The sequence below is a fragment of the Ranitomeya variabilis genome, chromosome 4 (genome assembly GCF_051348905.1).
Source record: "Ranitomeya variabilis isolate aRanVar5 chromosome 4, aRanVar5.hap1, whole genome shotgun sequence".
Lineage (NCBI taxonomy): Eukaryota > Metazoa > Chordata > Amphibia > Anura > Dendrobatidae > Ranitomeya > Ranitomeya variabilis.
Window position 1 is genome coordinate 688,647,731 of NC_135235.1, and position 16,945 is coordinate 688,664,675.

The 16,945-nt window shown below is 49.5% G+C and overlaps 1 protein-coding gene across 3 annotated transcripts in view; it reads right to left on the reverse strand.

Annotated features, from left to right (window-relative positions):
- LOC143767676 (uncharacterized) overlaps positions 1–16,945 on the reverse strand; it is a 70,168-nt gene that overhangs the window by 11,388 nt on the left and 41,835 nt on the right. For 2 of the 3 annotated variants that reach the window (XM_077256152.1, XM_077256153.1), the window contains exons 2-6: positions 14,407–14,554; positions 14,098–14,277; positions 13,891–14,014; positions 13,712–13,809; positions 13,423–13,513 (exon numbers count right to left, since the gene is read on the reverse strand). In XM_077256152.1, coding sequence (XP_077112267.1) covers positions 13,423–13,513; positions 13,712–13,809; positions 13,891–14,014; positions 14,098–14,277; positions 14,407–14,484 — 571 coding nt within the window. In that variant the 5' untranslated portion in view covers positions 14,485–14,554. Of the gene's footprint in view, positions 1–13,422; positions 13,514–13,711; positions 13,810–13,890; positions 14,015–14,097; positions 14,278–14,406; positions 14,555–14,871; positions 15,157–16,945 lie in introns of those variants that run through there. The other variant, XM_077256151.1, reaches the window with a different exon arrangement.

Genomic DNA, 16,945 nt, shown 5'->3' on the forward strand with positions numbered 1-16,945 from the left:
AGCAGACAACGGAGGCAGCTGTGGGAGAGGGGCGACTCTAGGGTCCCGGAAGAACTCCAGGCCTACCCCGTCATATGGGTGCGTCCTACCATATCATCTGGGGGGGACGGAGAGAACGAACATCAGAGACAGACAGATTCAGTTGTGAGGACTATCCCGGGAGCTCAGCAGGGAAGGACTACAACACCCAGCGCTAGAAGGTAGCCACTGATTCCCACCTGTAAAGAGAACTCCTGATATGCCTTTGGACCGGCCGGTCTCTGACAGCCCGGTGGACAGCGCTCTGGACTGAGGTCTCAAAACCCTTCAGTAAAGAGGTAAAGAGACTACAACCTGGTGTCCTCGTTATTTACTGCACCGCACCACCATCATCCACACCTATTATTCACTGTGCGCCCCACGGCAGGGTCACGGACCGGGGCCTAGCCGCCGTGACAACCCCAGAGCAGAGACTCAGAGGCCCGGTACCGGGTACCCCTCGGCCCTGCGGCAGTGGGGGCGCTACAACTTGGCGTCACGAACAGGATCTACTTAAGCCTGAAGAATCAGGTCATGTGTGTCTTGGAACTGTGATTTATTGTGCTTGGACTGTGTATTGCCATTTACCGCCAAAATTCGCCATTGCCGCGCACGGAGGGAGGAGCCTTAGCTTCGTGGGCGGAACCAGCCAAAAGAAGCGCGGAACGGAAAGCGCAGTAAGGCGCCAATCCCGGAAGAGGAACTCCGACCTCCAGCAGGTTAGTGGGAGGAAGGGACAGCCATGTCCGAGTCGGGAGGAGAGGAGGTGGCGGCCGCAGCCGCGGACGCAGGGGCAGCTCCGGTCCCCGCAGCGAGTGAAGCCGCGGCCCTAATACCACCACCGGTTGCCGCAGAACCCGCTGTCCCCCCCAGCCAGTCGGACACTGCCGCTAACACAAAAGCCATAATGCCCTTCTCCATGCCGTACCTGCCCGGAGCGGCCTGGCTCCCACGATACTCTGGGGAGTCGCATACATTCACTGACTTTAAAGAGGGGCTCTGCAGCCTGCTTGAGTTCTATCCCCTGACAGAGCCTCAGAAGGTTCATATGATAACCGGCCAACTCTTTGGGGCGGCTCTGAGAGAATTGAAGTCTTGGCCCGCCGAGGATAAAGGAACTGCACAGCAGGTTTTTGCAAAGCTTAAAGCCACCTTTGATACTCGCACTGCTACAGAAATTAAACTGACTTTCTATGGATGCAAACAAAGGCCGCAGGACAGCTTACGGGACTATGCCCTTAATCTCCAAGAGGCGATGTGGGCCATTAAGCAGAGTGACCCCGGCAGCGTGCAGGATGAGGATAAACTCCTGAAGGAGCGGTTCATTGAGGGGCTCCTGTGCAGTCACCAGCGGGGCCAATTGCATTTCCTGGCCATGCAAAATCCAGACTTGACTTTTGCGCAATTCAAGGATAAAGCTATCCAGGCATTGCATGTTGTGAATTTACTTTTTGCTCCCTCTAGTGGTTACTAGTTTTTTGACTCTGGTTTTTCTGTCATTCCTTTTATCCGCACCTGGGTCGTTAGTTAAGGGTGTTGCTATTTAAGCTCCCTGGACCTTCAGTTCTATGCCTGGCAACGTAGTTATCAGAGCTAGTCTGCTGTGCTCTTGTCTACTGATCCTGGTTCCAGTTATATCAGCTAAGTCCGCTTTTTGCTTTTTGCTATTTTGTTTTGGTTTTGTATTTTTGTCCAGCTTGTTCCAAATATATATCCTGACCTTTGCTGGAAGCTCTAGGGGGCTGGTGTTCTCCCCCCGGACCGTTAGACGGTTCGGGGGTTCTTGAATTTCCAGTGTGGATTTTGATAGGGTTTTTGTTGACCATATAAGTTACCTTTCTTTATTCTGCTATCAGTAAGCGGGCCTCTCTGTGCTAAACCTGGTTCATTTCTGTGTTTGTCATTTCCTCTTACCTCACCGTTATTATTTGTGGGGGGCTTCTATCCAGCTTTGGGGTCCCCTTCTCTGGAGGCAAGAAAGGTCTTTTGTTTTCCTCTACTAGGGGTAGCTAGATTCTCCGGCTGGAGCGTGTCATCTAGAATCAACGTAGGAATGATCCCCGGCTACTTCTAGTGTTGGCGTTAGGAGTAGATATATGGTCAACCCAGCTACCACTGCCCTATGAGCTGGATTTTTGTATTCTGCAGACTTCCACGTTCCTCTGAGACCCTCGCCATTGGGGTCATAACAGTTTGCCAGGCCAGTATTGAATGTTTGATGCATTGCAGAAGAGGGATTATAAGAAAGAAGATTCTGAGTTTTTTTTTTTTTTTTTCTTCTTCCCCTTTACCTCAGAGTGGCTATGCTTGCTGCAGACATGAATGTCCAGACCTTGATTACAAGTGTGGACCAGCTGGCTACTCGTGTGCAGGGCATACAAGACTATGTTATCAGTAATCCTAGGTCAGAACCTAAAATACCGATTCCTGAACTGTTTTCCGGAGACAGGTTTAAGTTTAGGAATTTTGTGAATAATTGTAAATTGTTTTTGTCCCTGAGACCCTGTTCATCTGGAGACTCTGCTCGGCAAGTAAAAATTGTTATTTCGTTCTTACGGGGCGACCCTCAGGATTGGGCTTTTTCGCTGGCGCCAGGAGATCCGGCATTGGCTGATATTAATGCGTTTTTTCTGGCGCTCGGTTTACTTTATGAGGAACCCAATCTTGAGATTCAGGCAGAAAAGGCCTTGCTGGCTATGTCTCAGGGGCAGGACGAGGCTGAGGTGTACTGCCAAAAATTTCGGAAATGGTCCGTGCTGACACATTGGAACGAGTGTGCACTGGCCGCTAATTTTAGAAATGGCCTTTCTGAAGCCATTAAGAATGTTATGGTGGGTTTTCCCATTCCCACAGGTCTGAATGATACCATGGCACTGGCTATTCAAATTGACCGGCGGTTGCGGGAGCGCAAAACCGCAAATTCCCTCATGATGTTGTCTGAACAGACACCTAATTCGGTGCAATGTGATAGAAAAATCGCAAATTCCCTCATGGTGTTGTCTGAACAGACACCTGATTTAATGCAATGTGATAGAATCCTGACTAGAAATGAGCGGAAAATTCATAGACGCCGGAATGGCTTGTGCTACTACTGTGGTGATTCTACACATATTATCTCAGCATGCTCTAAACGTATAGCTAAGGTTGTTAGTCCTGTCACCGTTGGTAATTTGCAACCTAAATTTATTCTGTCTGTAACTTTGATTTGCTCACTGTCGTCTTTTCCTGTCATGGCGTTTGTAGATTCAGGTGCTGCCCTGAGTCTTATGGATCTGTCATTTGCTAAGCACTGTGGTTTTACTCTTGAACCATTAGAAAATCCTATTCCTCTTAGGGGTATTGATGCTACGCCATTGGCAGCAAATAAACCGCAGTATTGGACACAGGTTACCATGTGCATGACTCCTGAACACCGCGAGGTGATACGTTTCCTGGTTTTACATAAAATGCATGATTTGGTTGTTTTAGGGTTGCCATGGTTACAGACCCATAATCCAGTCCTGGACTGGAAGGCTATGTCAGTCTCAAATTGGGGCTGTCGTGGTATTCATGGGGATTCCCTGCCTGTGTCTATTGCTTCTTCTACGCCTTCGGAAGTTCCGGAGTATTTGTCTGATTATCAGGATGTCTTCAGTGAGTCTGAGTCCAGTGCACTGCCTCCTCATAGGGACTGTGACTGTGCTATAGATTTGATCCCAGGCAGTAAATTTCCTAAGGGAAGACTGTTTAATCTGTCGGTACCTGAACATACCGCTATGCGTTCATATATCAAGGAGTCTCTAGAGAAAGGACATATTCGTCCGTCTTCTTCCCCTCTTGGTGCGGGATTCTTTTTTGTGGCAAAAAAGGACGGATCTTTGAGACCTTGTATTGATTATCGGCTTTTAAATAAGATCACTGTCAAATTTCAGTATCCTTTACCGCTGTTGTCTGATTTGTTTGCCCGGATTAAAGGTGCCAAGTGGTTCACCAAGATAGATCTTCGTGGTGCGTACAACCTTGTGCGCATTAAGCAAGGTGATGAATGGAAAACCGCATTCAATACGCCCGAAGGTCATTTTGAGTACTTGGTGATGCCTTTTGGGCTCTCCAATGCGCCTTCAGTTTTTCAGTCCTTTATGCATGACATTTTCCGGAAGTATCTGGATAAATTTTTGATTGTTTATCTGGATGATATTTTGGTTTTTTCTGATAATTGGGATTCGCATGTGGAGCAGGTCAGGTTGGTCTTTAAAATTTTGCGTGAAAATTCTTTGTTTGTCAAGGGCTCAAAGTGTCTCTTTGGTGTACAGAAGGTTCCCTTTTTGGGGTTCATTTTTTCCCCTTCTGCTGTGGAGATGGACCCAGTCAAGGTCCGAGCTATTCTTGATTGGACTCAGCCCTCGTCAGTTAAGAGTCTACAGAAGTTCTTGGGTTTCGCTAACTTCTACCGTCGTTTTATCGCTAATTTTTCTAGCATTGTGAAACCTTTGACGGATATGACCAAGAAGGGCTCCGATGTAGCTAACTGGGCTCCTGCTGCCGTGGAGGCTTTCCAGGAGTTGAAACGCCGGTTTACTTCGGCGCCTGTTTTGTGCCAGCCCGATGTCTCACTTCCCTTTCAGGTTGAGGTGGATGCTTCAGAGATTGGAGCAGGGGCCGTTTTGTCGCAGAGAGGCCCTGGTTGCTCTGTTATGAAACCTTGTGCCTTTTTCTCTAGGAAGTTTTCGCCTGCCGAGCGAAATTATGATGTGGGCAATCGGGAGTTGTTGGCCATGAAATGGGCATTTGAGGAGTGGCGTCATTGGCTCGAGGGTGCTAAGCATCGTGTGGTGGTCTTGACTGATCACAAAAATCTGATGTATCTCGAGTCTGCTAAACGCCTTAATCCGAGACAGGCCCGCTGGTCATTGTTTTTCTCCCGCTTTGATTTTGTTGTCTCGTATTTACCAGGTTCAAAGAATGTGAAGGCCGATGCTCTTTCTAGGAGCTTTGTGCCTGATGCTCCTGGAGTCGCTGATCCTGTTGGTATTCTTAAAGATGGAGTTATCTTGTCAGCTATTTCTCCGGATCTGCGACGTGTGTTGCAGAGATTTCAGGCTGATAGGCCTGAGTCTTGTCCACCTGACAGACTGTTTGTCCCGGATAAGTGGACCAGCAGAGTCATTTCCGAGGTTCATTCCTCGGTGTTGGCAGGTCACCCGGGAATTTTTGGCACCAGAGATCTGGTGGCCAGGTCCTTTTGGTGGCCTTCCTTGTCAAGGGATGTGCGGTCATTTGTGCAGTCCTGTGGGACTTGTGCTCGAGCTAAGCCTTGCTGTTCTCGTGCCAGCGGTTTGCTCTTGCCCTTGCCTGTCCCGAAGAGACCTTGGACACATATCTCCATGGATTTCATTTCTGATCTTCCGCTATCCCAGGGCATGTCCGTTATCTGGGTGATATGTGATCGCTTCTCAAAGATGGTCCATTTGGTTCCTTTGCCTAAGCTGCCTTCCTCTTCCGATCTGGTTCCTGTGTTTTTCCAGAACGTGGTTCGTTTGCACGGCATCCCTGAGAATATTGTGTCAGACAGAGGATCCCAGTTCGTTTCCAGATTCTGGCGATCCTTTTGTAGTAGGATGGGCATTGATTTGTCGTTTTCGTCTGCTTTCCATCCTCAGACTAATGGACAGACGGAGCGAACCAATCAGACTTTGGAGGCTTATTTGAGGTGTTTTGTCTCTGCTGATCAGGACGATTGGGTGACATTCTTGCCGTTGGCTGAGTTTGCCCTTAATAATCGGGCTAGTTCCGCCACCTTGGTTTCGCCTTTTTTCTGCAACTCTGGTTTCCATCCTCGCTTTTCTTCGGGTCATGTGGAGCCTTCTGACTGTCCTGGGGTGGATTCTGTGGTGGATAGGTTGCAGCGGATCTGGAATCATGTGGTGGACAACTTGAAGTTGTCACAGGAGAGGGCTCAGCGCTTTGCCAACCGCCGCCGCGGTGTGGGTCCCCGACTACGCGTTGGGGATTTGGTATGGCTTTCTTCCCGCTTTGTTCCTATGAAGGTCTCCTCTCCCAAATTTAAACCTCGTTTTATTGGGCCTTACAAGATATTGGAAATCCTTAATCCTGTATCTTTTCGTCTGGATCTTCCTGTGTCGTTTGCTATTCACAATGTATTTCATAGGTCCTTGTTGCGGCGGTACATTGTGCCTATAGTTCCTTCTGCTGAGCCTCCTGCTCCGGTGTTGGTTGAGGGCGAGTTGGAGTACGTGGTGGAGAAGATCTTGGATTCTCGCCTCTCCAGGCGGAGGCTTCAGTACCTGGTCAAGTGGAAGGGCTATGGTCAGGAGGATAATTCCTGGGTGGTCGCCTCTGATGTTCATGCGGCCGATTTAGTTCGTGCCTTTCATGCCGCTCATCCTGATCGCCCTGGTGGTCGTGGTGAGGGTTCGGTGACCCCTCACTAAGGGGGGGGTACTGTTGTGAATTTACTTTTTGCTCCCTCTAGTGGTTACTAGTTTTTTGACTCTGGTTTTTCTGTCATTCCTTTTATCCGCACCTGGGTCGTTAGTTAAGGGTGTTGCTATTTAAGCTCCCTGGACCTTCAGTTCTATGCCTGGCAACGTAGTTATCAGAGCTAGTCTGCTGTGCTCTTGTCTACTGATCCTGGTTCCAGTTATATCAGCTAAGTCCGCTTTTTGCTTTTTGCTATTTTGTTTTGGTTTTGTATTTTTGTCCAGCTTGTTCCAAATATATATCCTGACCTTTGCTGGAAGCTCTAGGGGGCTGGTGTTCTCCCCCCGGACCGTTAGACGGTTCGGGGGTTCTTGAATTTCCAGTGTGGATTTTGATAGGGTTTTTGTTGACCATATAAGTTACCTTTCTTTATTCTGCTATCAGTAAGCGGGCCTCTCTGTGCTAAACCTGGTTCATTTCTGTGTTTGTCATTTCCTCTTACCTCACCGTTATTATTTGTGGGGGGCTTCTATCCAGCTTTGGGGTCCCCTTCTCTGGAGGCAAGAAAGGTCTTTTGTTTTCCTCTACTAGGGGTAGCTAGATTCTCCGGCTGGAGCGTGTCATCTAGAATCAACGTAGGAATGATCCCCGGCTACTTCTAGTGTTGGCGTTAGGAGTAGATATATGGTCAACCCAGCTACCACTGCCCTATGAGCTGGATTTTTGTATTCTGCAGACTTCCACGTTCCTCTGAGACCCTCGCCATTGGGGACATAACATTGCAGGAGCGACAGCCCAGCCGCGCAATACCACCCAGGCGCCCCGCTCTCACATACCACCAGGAGGTGGCATCGGATACCCCAGTTGCCGCGGAGGCCGACGCCCAGAGCTTCGAGGACGACTCCCCTGCAGGACTTCGCCTCCAGATGCAAGAGCTAACCAAGAGCGTTGCTGCCCTAGCCCGGAGGGTGCAGTCCCTACAGGAGGCCCCCAAAGAAAAGATCCAGCTAGCCTCCGGACCAGAAGATGTCCCCTGGATGCGACAGAAGAGGACCCCACCAACCAGAGGCCGGGACAGCGATCGCTTCCATCAGGACGGACGACCCATCTGCCGCCGATGTCACCAGGTGGGCCACCTTGCAAGGTACTGTCCTTTAAACGAGCAACCCCTGGGGCAAAGGGCCAACCCCTAGGAGTAGGACGATCAGGCCCGCAGCATTGGAGAACCAAGTATATTGGAGGACGACCAGTTCTCCCTGTAGTGATTGATGGAATCCCCTTGAACGCTTTGCTGGACACCGGTTCTCAGGTGACGACTATACCTTACGTGCTTTATAAACGGTATTGGGAGGACGCTGATATTACTCGTGGCCCTGACGATGATTTCACCATAATAGCCAGTAATGGTCAGCCGTTGCCACAAGTGGGGTATAAGGAGGTCACCATCAAGGTGGGGCGGGTGGAATTGAAAGCCCAAGGGATTGTGATTGTTGATATTGATCGTCGAGAATGTAATCCCATGATGACTCTTGGTACTAATGTTATAGAAAATTGTCTTGCAGAAGTTATTGTTTTGTTGCAACAGGTGGCAGAAACCGCTGGCCACAGCGAGCAACGTGCCCTGCAGAGGGAAATCAGAGCTCTGATGCAGAGACAGCAGGTAGAGCTGACTGGTGGTGAGATTGGTCGTGTCACTGTGAGTGATTCAAACCCCATCGCGATACCCCCCAGGAGTGAGATGTTAATATGGTGTCGGGCAGCCATAGGCCTCAGGGGTAAGGACTACCAGGCCTTGGTAGAACCCGTATATTCAGACAATAGGCCTACTGTTCTGACAGCCCGGGGGGTGGTCGACGTCCGCCAGGGGAGAGTGCCCGTACGTGTCCTCAATTGTGGGGAGGAAGAGGTTCACCTCACCAAGTACACCACGCTCGCCAAACTGTTCACTGTCAATAATAGTGTGATACAGACACCTGAACCCTTGGTCCCGTCAAACGTGGCGGAGAACAAAGGTTCTGCAGAGCACTCGAAAGACTGGTGTCGGGAATTGCATGTGGGCACTGACTCTACCCCATCCCATCAAAAACAGGGGGCCTACAGGGTGGTACACGAGTACGAGCAGGTATTCAGCAAACACCCCTTAGATTTTGGGCAGGTGAAAGGGATCCAACATCACATCCCCACGGGAGATCACCGACCCATAAAAGAGAGATATCGCCCTGTACCCCCAGCTCATTACCAGTGTGCCAAGGACATGTTGCGGGAAATGAAGGAGGCTGGGGTGGTGAGAGACAGCTGTAGCCCCTGGGCAGCTCCGTTAGTCCTTGTTAAAAAGAAAGATGGTACAATGAGGATGTATGTTGATTACAGGCAGTTGAATCGCATTACACATAAGGACGCATACCCACTGCCCAGGATAGAGGAGTCTCTGGCCGCCTTAAAATCTGCTAACTACTTCTCTACCTTAGATCTCACCAGTGGGTACTGGCAGGTTCCTGTAGCGGAGGCGGACAAAGAGAAGATGGCCTTCACGACACCAATGGGTCTCTGCGAGTTCAACTACATGCCCTTCGGACTGTGCAATGCTCCCGGAACGTTCCAGAGGATGATGGAGTGCTGCCTAGGACACATGAACTTTGAAACTGTGCTGCTGTATTTGGATGATGTCATTGTCTTCTCTAAGACCTACGAAGACCATCTGAAGCACCTGGCCGAGGGGTTTGAAGCCCTGTCCAACTTCGGCTTGAAGGTGAAACCGTCCAAGTGTCATCTGCTCAAACCTAAAGTGCAGTACCTGGGCCATGTGGTGAGCGCTGAAGGAGTGGCCCCAGACCCCGACAAGGTCACAGTGATCAAGGACTGGCCAAAGCCTAGTGACCTCCACGAAGTCCGGCAGTTCCTCGGGTTGGTAGGTTACTACCGGAGATTCATTAAGGACTTCACCAAGAAGGCCGCACCCTTGCAAAACCTGCTGGTGGGCCAACCAAAGAAGACCAAGGGGAGGAAAACCCCCTTTGATTGGAACGAGGAGCTGGAGGAATCCTTCACCTGTTTGAAGTCGGCACTGACGGGAGAAGAGGTACTGGCTTACCCCGAATACGATCAACCGTTTGTGCTGTACACAGATGCCAGCAATGTGGGATTAGGAGCCGTGCTGTCCCAGGTTCAGAACGGCAAAGAAAGGGTGATCGCGTACGCCAGCAGGAAACTCCATCCCACAGAAAGGAACCCTGACAACTACAGTTCCTTTAAGCTGGAATTCCTGGCCCTCGTCTGGGCAGTGACAGAGAGGTTCAAACACTACCTGGCCTCCGCGAAATTCACCGTCTTTACGGATAACAATCCCCTAACGCATCTGGATACTGCCAAACTCGGGGCCTTGGAACAGCGATGGATGGCCCGGCTGTCCAACTACGATTTCACCATCAAGTACCGGGCAGGACACCAGAATGCCAATGCCGATGCCTTGTCCCGAATGCCCAATTTGCCAGAAACGGGAGAAGACCCGGAGGCACTTGAAGAGGTGGAGCTGCCTGCATTCCATCGCCCCAAAGCCACTCAGAACTCTCATCATGTGAAGAACAGGCACAAGAACCAACCAGATGCCACGCTGAATCCCCTGCCTCATCACGGGTGGGCAGAAACCCAGGATGGTGACCCCGCGGTCCGTCGGGTGAAAGAGCTCTTGACGCAGGCAGGGTTGCATCCCGGCCCAGATGATCCACAGGAAACCCAACAGCTGTGGAAGGGGAGAAGCAAACTGTTTATCCATGATGGTAAGCTGTGCAGGAGGAGCATCGACCCACGTACTCATGAATTGGTGTGGCAGATAGTGGTGCCAAGGCAAGATGCGCCCATGGTTCTGGGAGCCTACCACGATGGAGCCGGACACTTCGGATGGAGGAAGCTAGAGAGGCTACTCCGAGGGAGGTTCTATTGGATTGGCATGAAGAGAACCATTGAGAAGTGGTGTCGGGAGTGTGGTCCATGTAGTCTGCGCAGGAAGGACCGTGACAGTCAACGGGCTCCCCTGCGGCCTATCATCACCAAACGGCCGCTCGAACTGGTCGCGCTGGATCATGTGAAGCTGACACCTAGCCGGTCGGGCTATATCTACGCCCTTACCATCGTGGACCACTACTCCAGGTTTTTGGTGGTTGTACCTGTCAAGGATCTAACGGCCAGGACTGCCGCCAGGGCCTTCCAGCAGCACTTTTGTAGGCCCCATGGCTACCCAGAGAAGGTACTGACCGATCAGGGACCTGCATTCGAAGCAGAAGTGTTTCAAGAATTCTGCCAACTGTACGGGTGCAGGAAGATCAGAACCACACCGTACCATCCTCAAACCAACGGGATGTGCGAGAAGATGAATCAAGTGGTAATCGATTTATTGAAGACCTTGCCTGTGGAGGAACGGAACCTGTGGCCGATAAAGTTGCCTGACTTGGTGGATATGTACAATCACATCCCAGTAAGTTCCACCAACTGTACTCCAGCGTACCTGATGCGAGGAAGATCTAGTCGGTTACCCGTTGATCTGGACATGGGGGTCCTAGTGCCCGAAGATACCTCGCCGGATGCAGATTGGGATGCAGAAAGGCAGCGAAGGTACCGCGAAGTACAGGAGAGTGTAGAAAGAAGTCTCGCCCAGGCTAGGCAGAAACAAGAAAGGGACTACAACCAACACGCTCCTGCGATTCCCCTGTCACCTGGTGAGCAAGTACTTAAACGAAAGAGGAGATTACACAAGCTCGATGACCAATGGGAAGCGGAACCGTATACCATCCTGCCATCCGACTTCGACAACACGAAGGTCTGTCTCATCAGCAAGGACAGAGGGGAGACCTCGACAGCGGTATCCAGGGATCACCTTAAGGTCTGCCCCGATAAGTTGAGAGAGAGGGACACGGCCCCAAGAATCTCCCCGCCGGTGGAAAAGGAGAAGATGATCCATACCGTCCTTGGTGACTTTCCCCAGTCCTGGACTCAGATAAATCAGGCCATCGTGATACCTGTTCTAACGTTTGAACAGCCGGACCCACCAGAAGCGATGGTGGTACCAGATCATCCGGCCCCGCAACCTCAACAAGCCCTACCTGACGATGCCATGCCAACCGTTGAACCGGCAAATCTTCCCTCTGCTATCGGTGAATCTGCTGTACCCACTGTTGATAGCCGCAGCTCTGAGAGCCCCAACCTGCCAGTGCTACCCAGACTCACTAGAAGTGTAGCTAGAAGACAGTGCATTACACCAGCGGTAGCAAGCATAGCGGGCCCTGTTAGGCCAATAGCAACCCCTGCGCTGCGAAGGTCCACACGCAGCACGCAAAATCAAACTCCCCTCCGCTACAAAACTTGGAGGTATTAATAAGGGCTGCTATCTAGTTGAAAATGTTTGTGTGTATATCTTTTGTTACAGGTTTTAAAATGGACAATAGAGTAATGGACAGTGAATTGCTCAAAAACTTTCACAAGGGGGCCCCTTTGTTTACCCGGGGTCCCCGCTGTTTCAACCACTGAACTGAGAGTCATAAACTGTGCATGACCTAATTTTCGCAACGTTCAAGAGTTCTCACCTCCCATAAAGGGAAGCACTGTTATGTTTAATTGTTTATGCTATTTCAAAATTTTGTGTGTTCCCTGTTAACATGTATTGTTGTTCTTGTTTTCCCAGTCCCGGAGTACTGGATTTAACCGGGGGGGAGTGCAGCGCCCCAGAGTCCTGGTCGTTGCAGTGCTGTGGCTCCGCCACTATGGGGAGCTATGGTACGTCTGATTGCACTAAAGGAGTTTCTCTGATCAGGTAACACCTCACTACACTTCACACTCCGGCCACCAGGGGGGGTGGTCCTATCTAGTAGGCCACTCCTCACACTCTGGTAAAACTGGGGGTTGGACAGGAAGACGGAGAGAAGTAGCTGGGAAGAGCTAGTGAGAGGACCTGTCAGGGATGGGATCCTGACAGAATCCTCAGAGCAGAACTAACCAGTGCACTACGGGAATACAGTGAAAGAGGAATTAGGACCAGAAGGAGTCGTGCTGTTAGACTGAGGCAACATCCTTCTGAGGCGCAAACAGTCGGTGGCCGGAACGCCGAGCAAGTAAGAGACTTTAAGTACTACTGCAAACCACGGCAGGACAGCCAATTAAAGGTTGGCTGTCTCATTTAACACCTAAGCAGACAACGGAGGCAGCTGTGGGAGAGGGGCGACTCTAGGGTCCCGGAAGAACTCCAGGCCTACCCCGTCATACGGGTGCGTCCTACCATATCATCTGGGGGGGACGGAGAGAACGAACATCAGAGACAGACAGATTCAGTTGTGAGGACTATCCCGGGAGCTCAGCAGGGAAGGACTACAACACCCAGCGCTAGAAGGTAGCCACTGATTCCCACCTGTAAAGAGAACTCCTGATATGCCTTTGGACCGGCCGGTCTCTGACAGCCCGGTGGACAGCGCTCTGGACTGAGGTCTCAAAACCCTTCAGTAAAGAGGTAAAGAGACTACAACCTGGTGTCCTCGTTATTTACTGCACCGCACCACCATCATCCACACCTATTATTCACTGTGCGCCCCACGGCAGGGTCACGGACCGGGGCCTAGCTGCCGTGACAACCCCAGAGCAGAGACTCAGAGGCCCGGTACCGGGTACCCCTCGGCCCTGCGGCAGTGGGGGCGCTACAACTGCACATTCTACGTACACTGTCATTTGGCTTTGTAGTTTACAGATCTGGGCAGGTAACGGTCAGCGTTTTCTAATCCAAGGCTACAGTAGGTGGATCTTCCAGGTTGTAAGTTCTATAGAAAAGGGCTTTCAATGTCCAAAGTCAATAGAACAGTTTTGAGAAGAGGAGAATGTTGTGGTCTTGAGGCCAAATGGTGATCACCGATTGTGATACAGCCAGACTACACCACCGATAAAGCAGCCACAGCCGGTGGCAGAGAAGAATCTGTGACTTCCCTGCATTTAGTGGTTACTACTCACCTGGGTAGTCATATGTAGGAATCTCCTCTTTACACCACTCATCACCCCTCACATAAGTCTCTGTAGTATTAATATGGGTCAGATCTTCACCCTGAAACAAATATTGTAAAAGTCACAGACAGGTGAAGAAGCCACATCTATGATCAGCTCTAATCCTGCCATCTCCACCGTTCTCATGACACCAGTATAAAACATATAATACTGGTGGGTAAAACATGACTGAGCACAAGACCTTCACCACCGTCTACACATTATAGGGGAGATCTCATGACACCTTCTCTCCATCTACCTGATGATCCTGAGGAACATTGGGATCTTCTTGTTTACAGTCCTGTGGAAGAAGAGGACGGGGACATCTCTCTGGTGTTGTCCTCTTACAGGATAGATCTGGAGGAAACATACAGGGACTGAATTCATTCTTTATATACAGATAATTATAGGCTATGTGTATTTAGTCCTGTCTATTACCTGGTGATGTGAGGGGCTGGGGAACCTCCATCATGACGTTCTTGTACAGATCTTTGTGTCCTTCTAAATACTCCCACTCCTCCATGGAGAAATAGACAGCGACATCCTGACACCTTATAGGAACCTGACACACACAATGATACCGTCATCCCCCCGCTCCATTCATAGCGTTACTGTATAATGTCCCAGCATTCCCAGCAGTGTCACCTCTCCAATCAGCAGCTCAATCATCTTGTAGATGAGGTCTAGGATCTTCTGGTCATTGATGTCCTCATGTATCAGGGGGTGAGGTGGAGGCCCAGTGATTGGGCTCAGGGATCTTCCCCATCCCTCAGACACGGGGTCCTGACAGCGCTCACTAGAGGTCTTCTTCACTACTGTGTAATCCTGGTTATGGAAAGATACATTAATAAATCTCACTACAGACATTTCCAGAGTCCTCACCTCTCCAGTTCTGTCCATCTGTTATTCCCATATATAAGAATGATGTAATGTGACGTCACCAGAATCACTCACCTCTCCAGTAAGCCGGAAGAGGATCTCTAGGGTGAGGTGTAATATCCTCTCTGCCATCTTGTCTCTGCCCATATTCATCTTTGATGGGTAATTCAGAAAAATTATCTTATATACAAGATCATCACAGAGGATCAGATATTGTAGAGACCTGAATGAGAAGAAGATGAGCCGATGTAACATCATAAAAATCCTGTGTAATAATACAATTACTGGAGATAATAAGGGAAACATATGAAGAAATTTATTATTTTACAGTATTTAGTTTTCTTCTTTACATCTACTAATAAAACCTATATATTTAGGCCACAGACAACAAGCGGTTTCTTCCTCGGAGTCGGCAGCTGAATACGTTCCTCATAGACTCATCTTCCATAACGCTAATTCTCGTCTCATTTACTGACACTGGAATCGGCATTAGCAATACTGCAGGAGATATTCATTACACGTGACAGGAGAAATAATTACTTCATCGTGAGGACGATATCTTCATCTTCTACTACGGCTCTAGAAACATATTTGTCCAGAGTCCGTCACTGACTCCATCCCCACCGGCCGTCTATATGAAGGTTTCCCGTCTTCCCCGCACTGTAATCTTCTATCACGTTAGATCTCAGGTCTGATTCACACACAGAAGTTTGAGGCTTTTATAAAAGATTTTTTGTTTCCACAAATACAGCAGGCAAAAATTATCTGATCATAAAGTCTCCATGTACAGTGTTTTATGGAGTTTATTTCTGGCCTTAGGCTTTCCTATACTACAGGAAAAACAACAGAAAAAAGCAGATAATAAAATGTTTAAAAAGGAAATTGTCATTAACAATTTTTGCAAAAAGGGAATAATATAAAAAAGCAGGAGACACAGTTTGTTTTTAACACGTCAAACATTTGTTTGTTTGTTTTCTTTTTTTAACTCTTTTGTGCACAAGAGCATACATGTACATTGCAGGGACGGCACAGGAGCGGCTGCAACAAAAACCCTGGCAGTTTAAAGGTACCGTCACATTAAGCGACGCTGCAGCGATAGCGACAGCGATGCCGATCGCTGCAGCGTCGCTGTTTGGTCGCTGGAGAGCTGTCACACAGACCGCTCTCCAGCGACCAACGATGCCGAGGTCCCCGGGTAACCAGGGTAAGCATCGGGTTGCTAAGCGCACGGCCGCGCTTAGTAACCCGATGTTTACCCTGGTTACCAGCGTAAAAGTTAAAAAAACAAACAGCACATACTCACCAGCGCGTCCCCCAGCCTCTGCTTCCTGACACTGACTGAGCTCCGGCCCTAACAGCACAGCGGTGACGTCACCGCTGTGCTTTCACTTTCAGTTTAGGGCCGGTGCTCAGTAATGTCAGGAAGCAGAGGCTGGGGGACGCGCTGGTGAGTATGTGCTGTTTGTTTTTTTAACTTTTACGCTGGTAACCAGGGTAAACATCGGGTTACTAAGCGCGGCCCTGCGCTTAGTAACCCGATGTTTACCCTGGTTACCAGTGTAAAATATCGCTGGTATCCTTGCTTTTGCTGTCAAACACGGCGATACACGGCGACCTAGCGACCAAATAAAGTGCAGACCTTCTAGCAGCGACCAGCAATTTCACAGCGGGATCCAGATCGCTGCTGCGTGTCAAATACAGCGATATCGCTATCCAGGTCGCTGCAACGTCACGGATCGCTGGCGATATCGCCTAGTGTGACGGTACCTTAACACTTGCTGCTGTGAAAAGCAAACATGGCATCTAAGAAGGTGTGACACAGTTCGGCTGAATGCCCTTCCGCCCCCAAGTACTCGATAGTATGGGGCGGCCTAGTTACTATGATACTTACAGGCCTAGTAATGGTGTCTGGGCCTGCAATGTATGAAGGTCTATTAGGTCGGGCCAGAGGCAGCGTCCAATGAGTTACCTATTATTGCCCCATACACATTAGAGTAAAGTTGCATGAAAGCACTGATTTCGGGGGTTTGGGCGACTATATAATGTAATTGGGGGCCTCCCGACAGATGATGTCAGGGCAGAGAAGGATCTGGCATCCTGAATTTCAGAGGATAATCTGTTTGTTCTTCCTGTAGATAATCCTCCTCTAGAGGAGTCTGGAGGCGACTCTCTCATACAGACCACAGGAAAGCTGGAATATGTGTGTATGGGGGAGTCGGGAGAGATGGCCGTCTGCCAAATGACCATTCAGCCAACTCTTATCTCATGTGTATGGGGCCGTTAGTACTACACTGACAGCAGTGATGATACACGGCACTACAGTAGTACAGGGCATCACCGGAGCCATCAGAGGCTTGTATGTTGTATGATCGCACTCATCAGAGGGGTTTAAAAAGGTTAAAAAAGGTTTCATGTGAAAAAAATCACAGTTTTAGCAAAAAGAAATATCCGTCACTATAGGGAAAACAGTCACTGCACAAATGTGAGCTAAGTCACGTCCATAACAACTTTATTATACTCTATTATCCTATTCACAGGGGAAGGAATAGATAGAAATCACAGGTCCTACAGCAATAGCTATAATTGGGTCCTCCAACTTAAAGGAAAAAGTTAT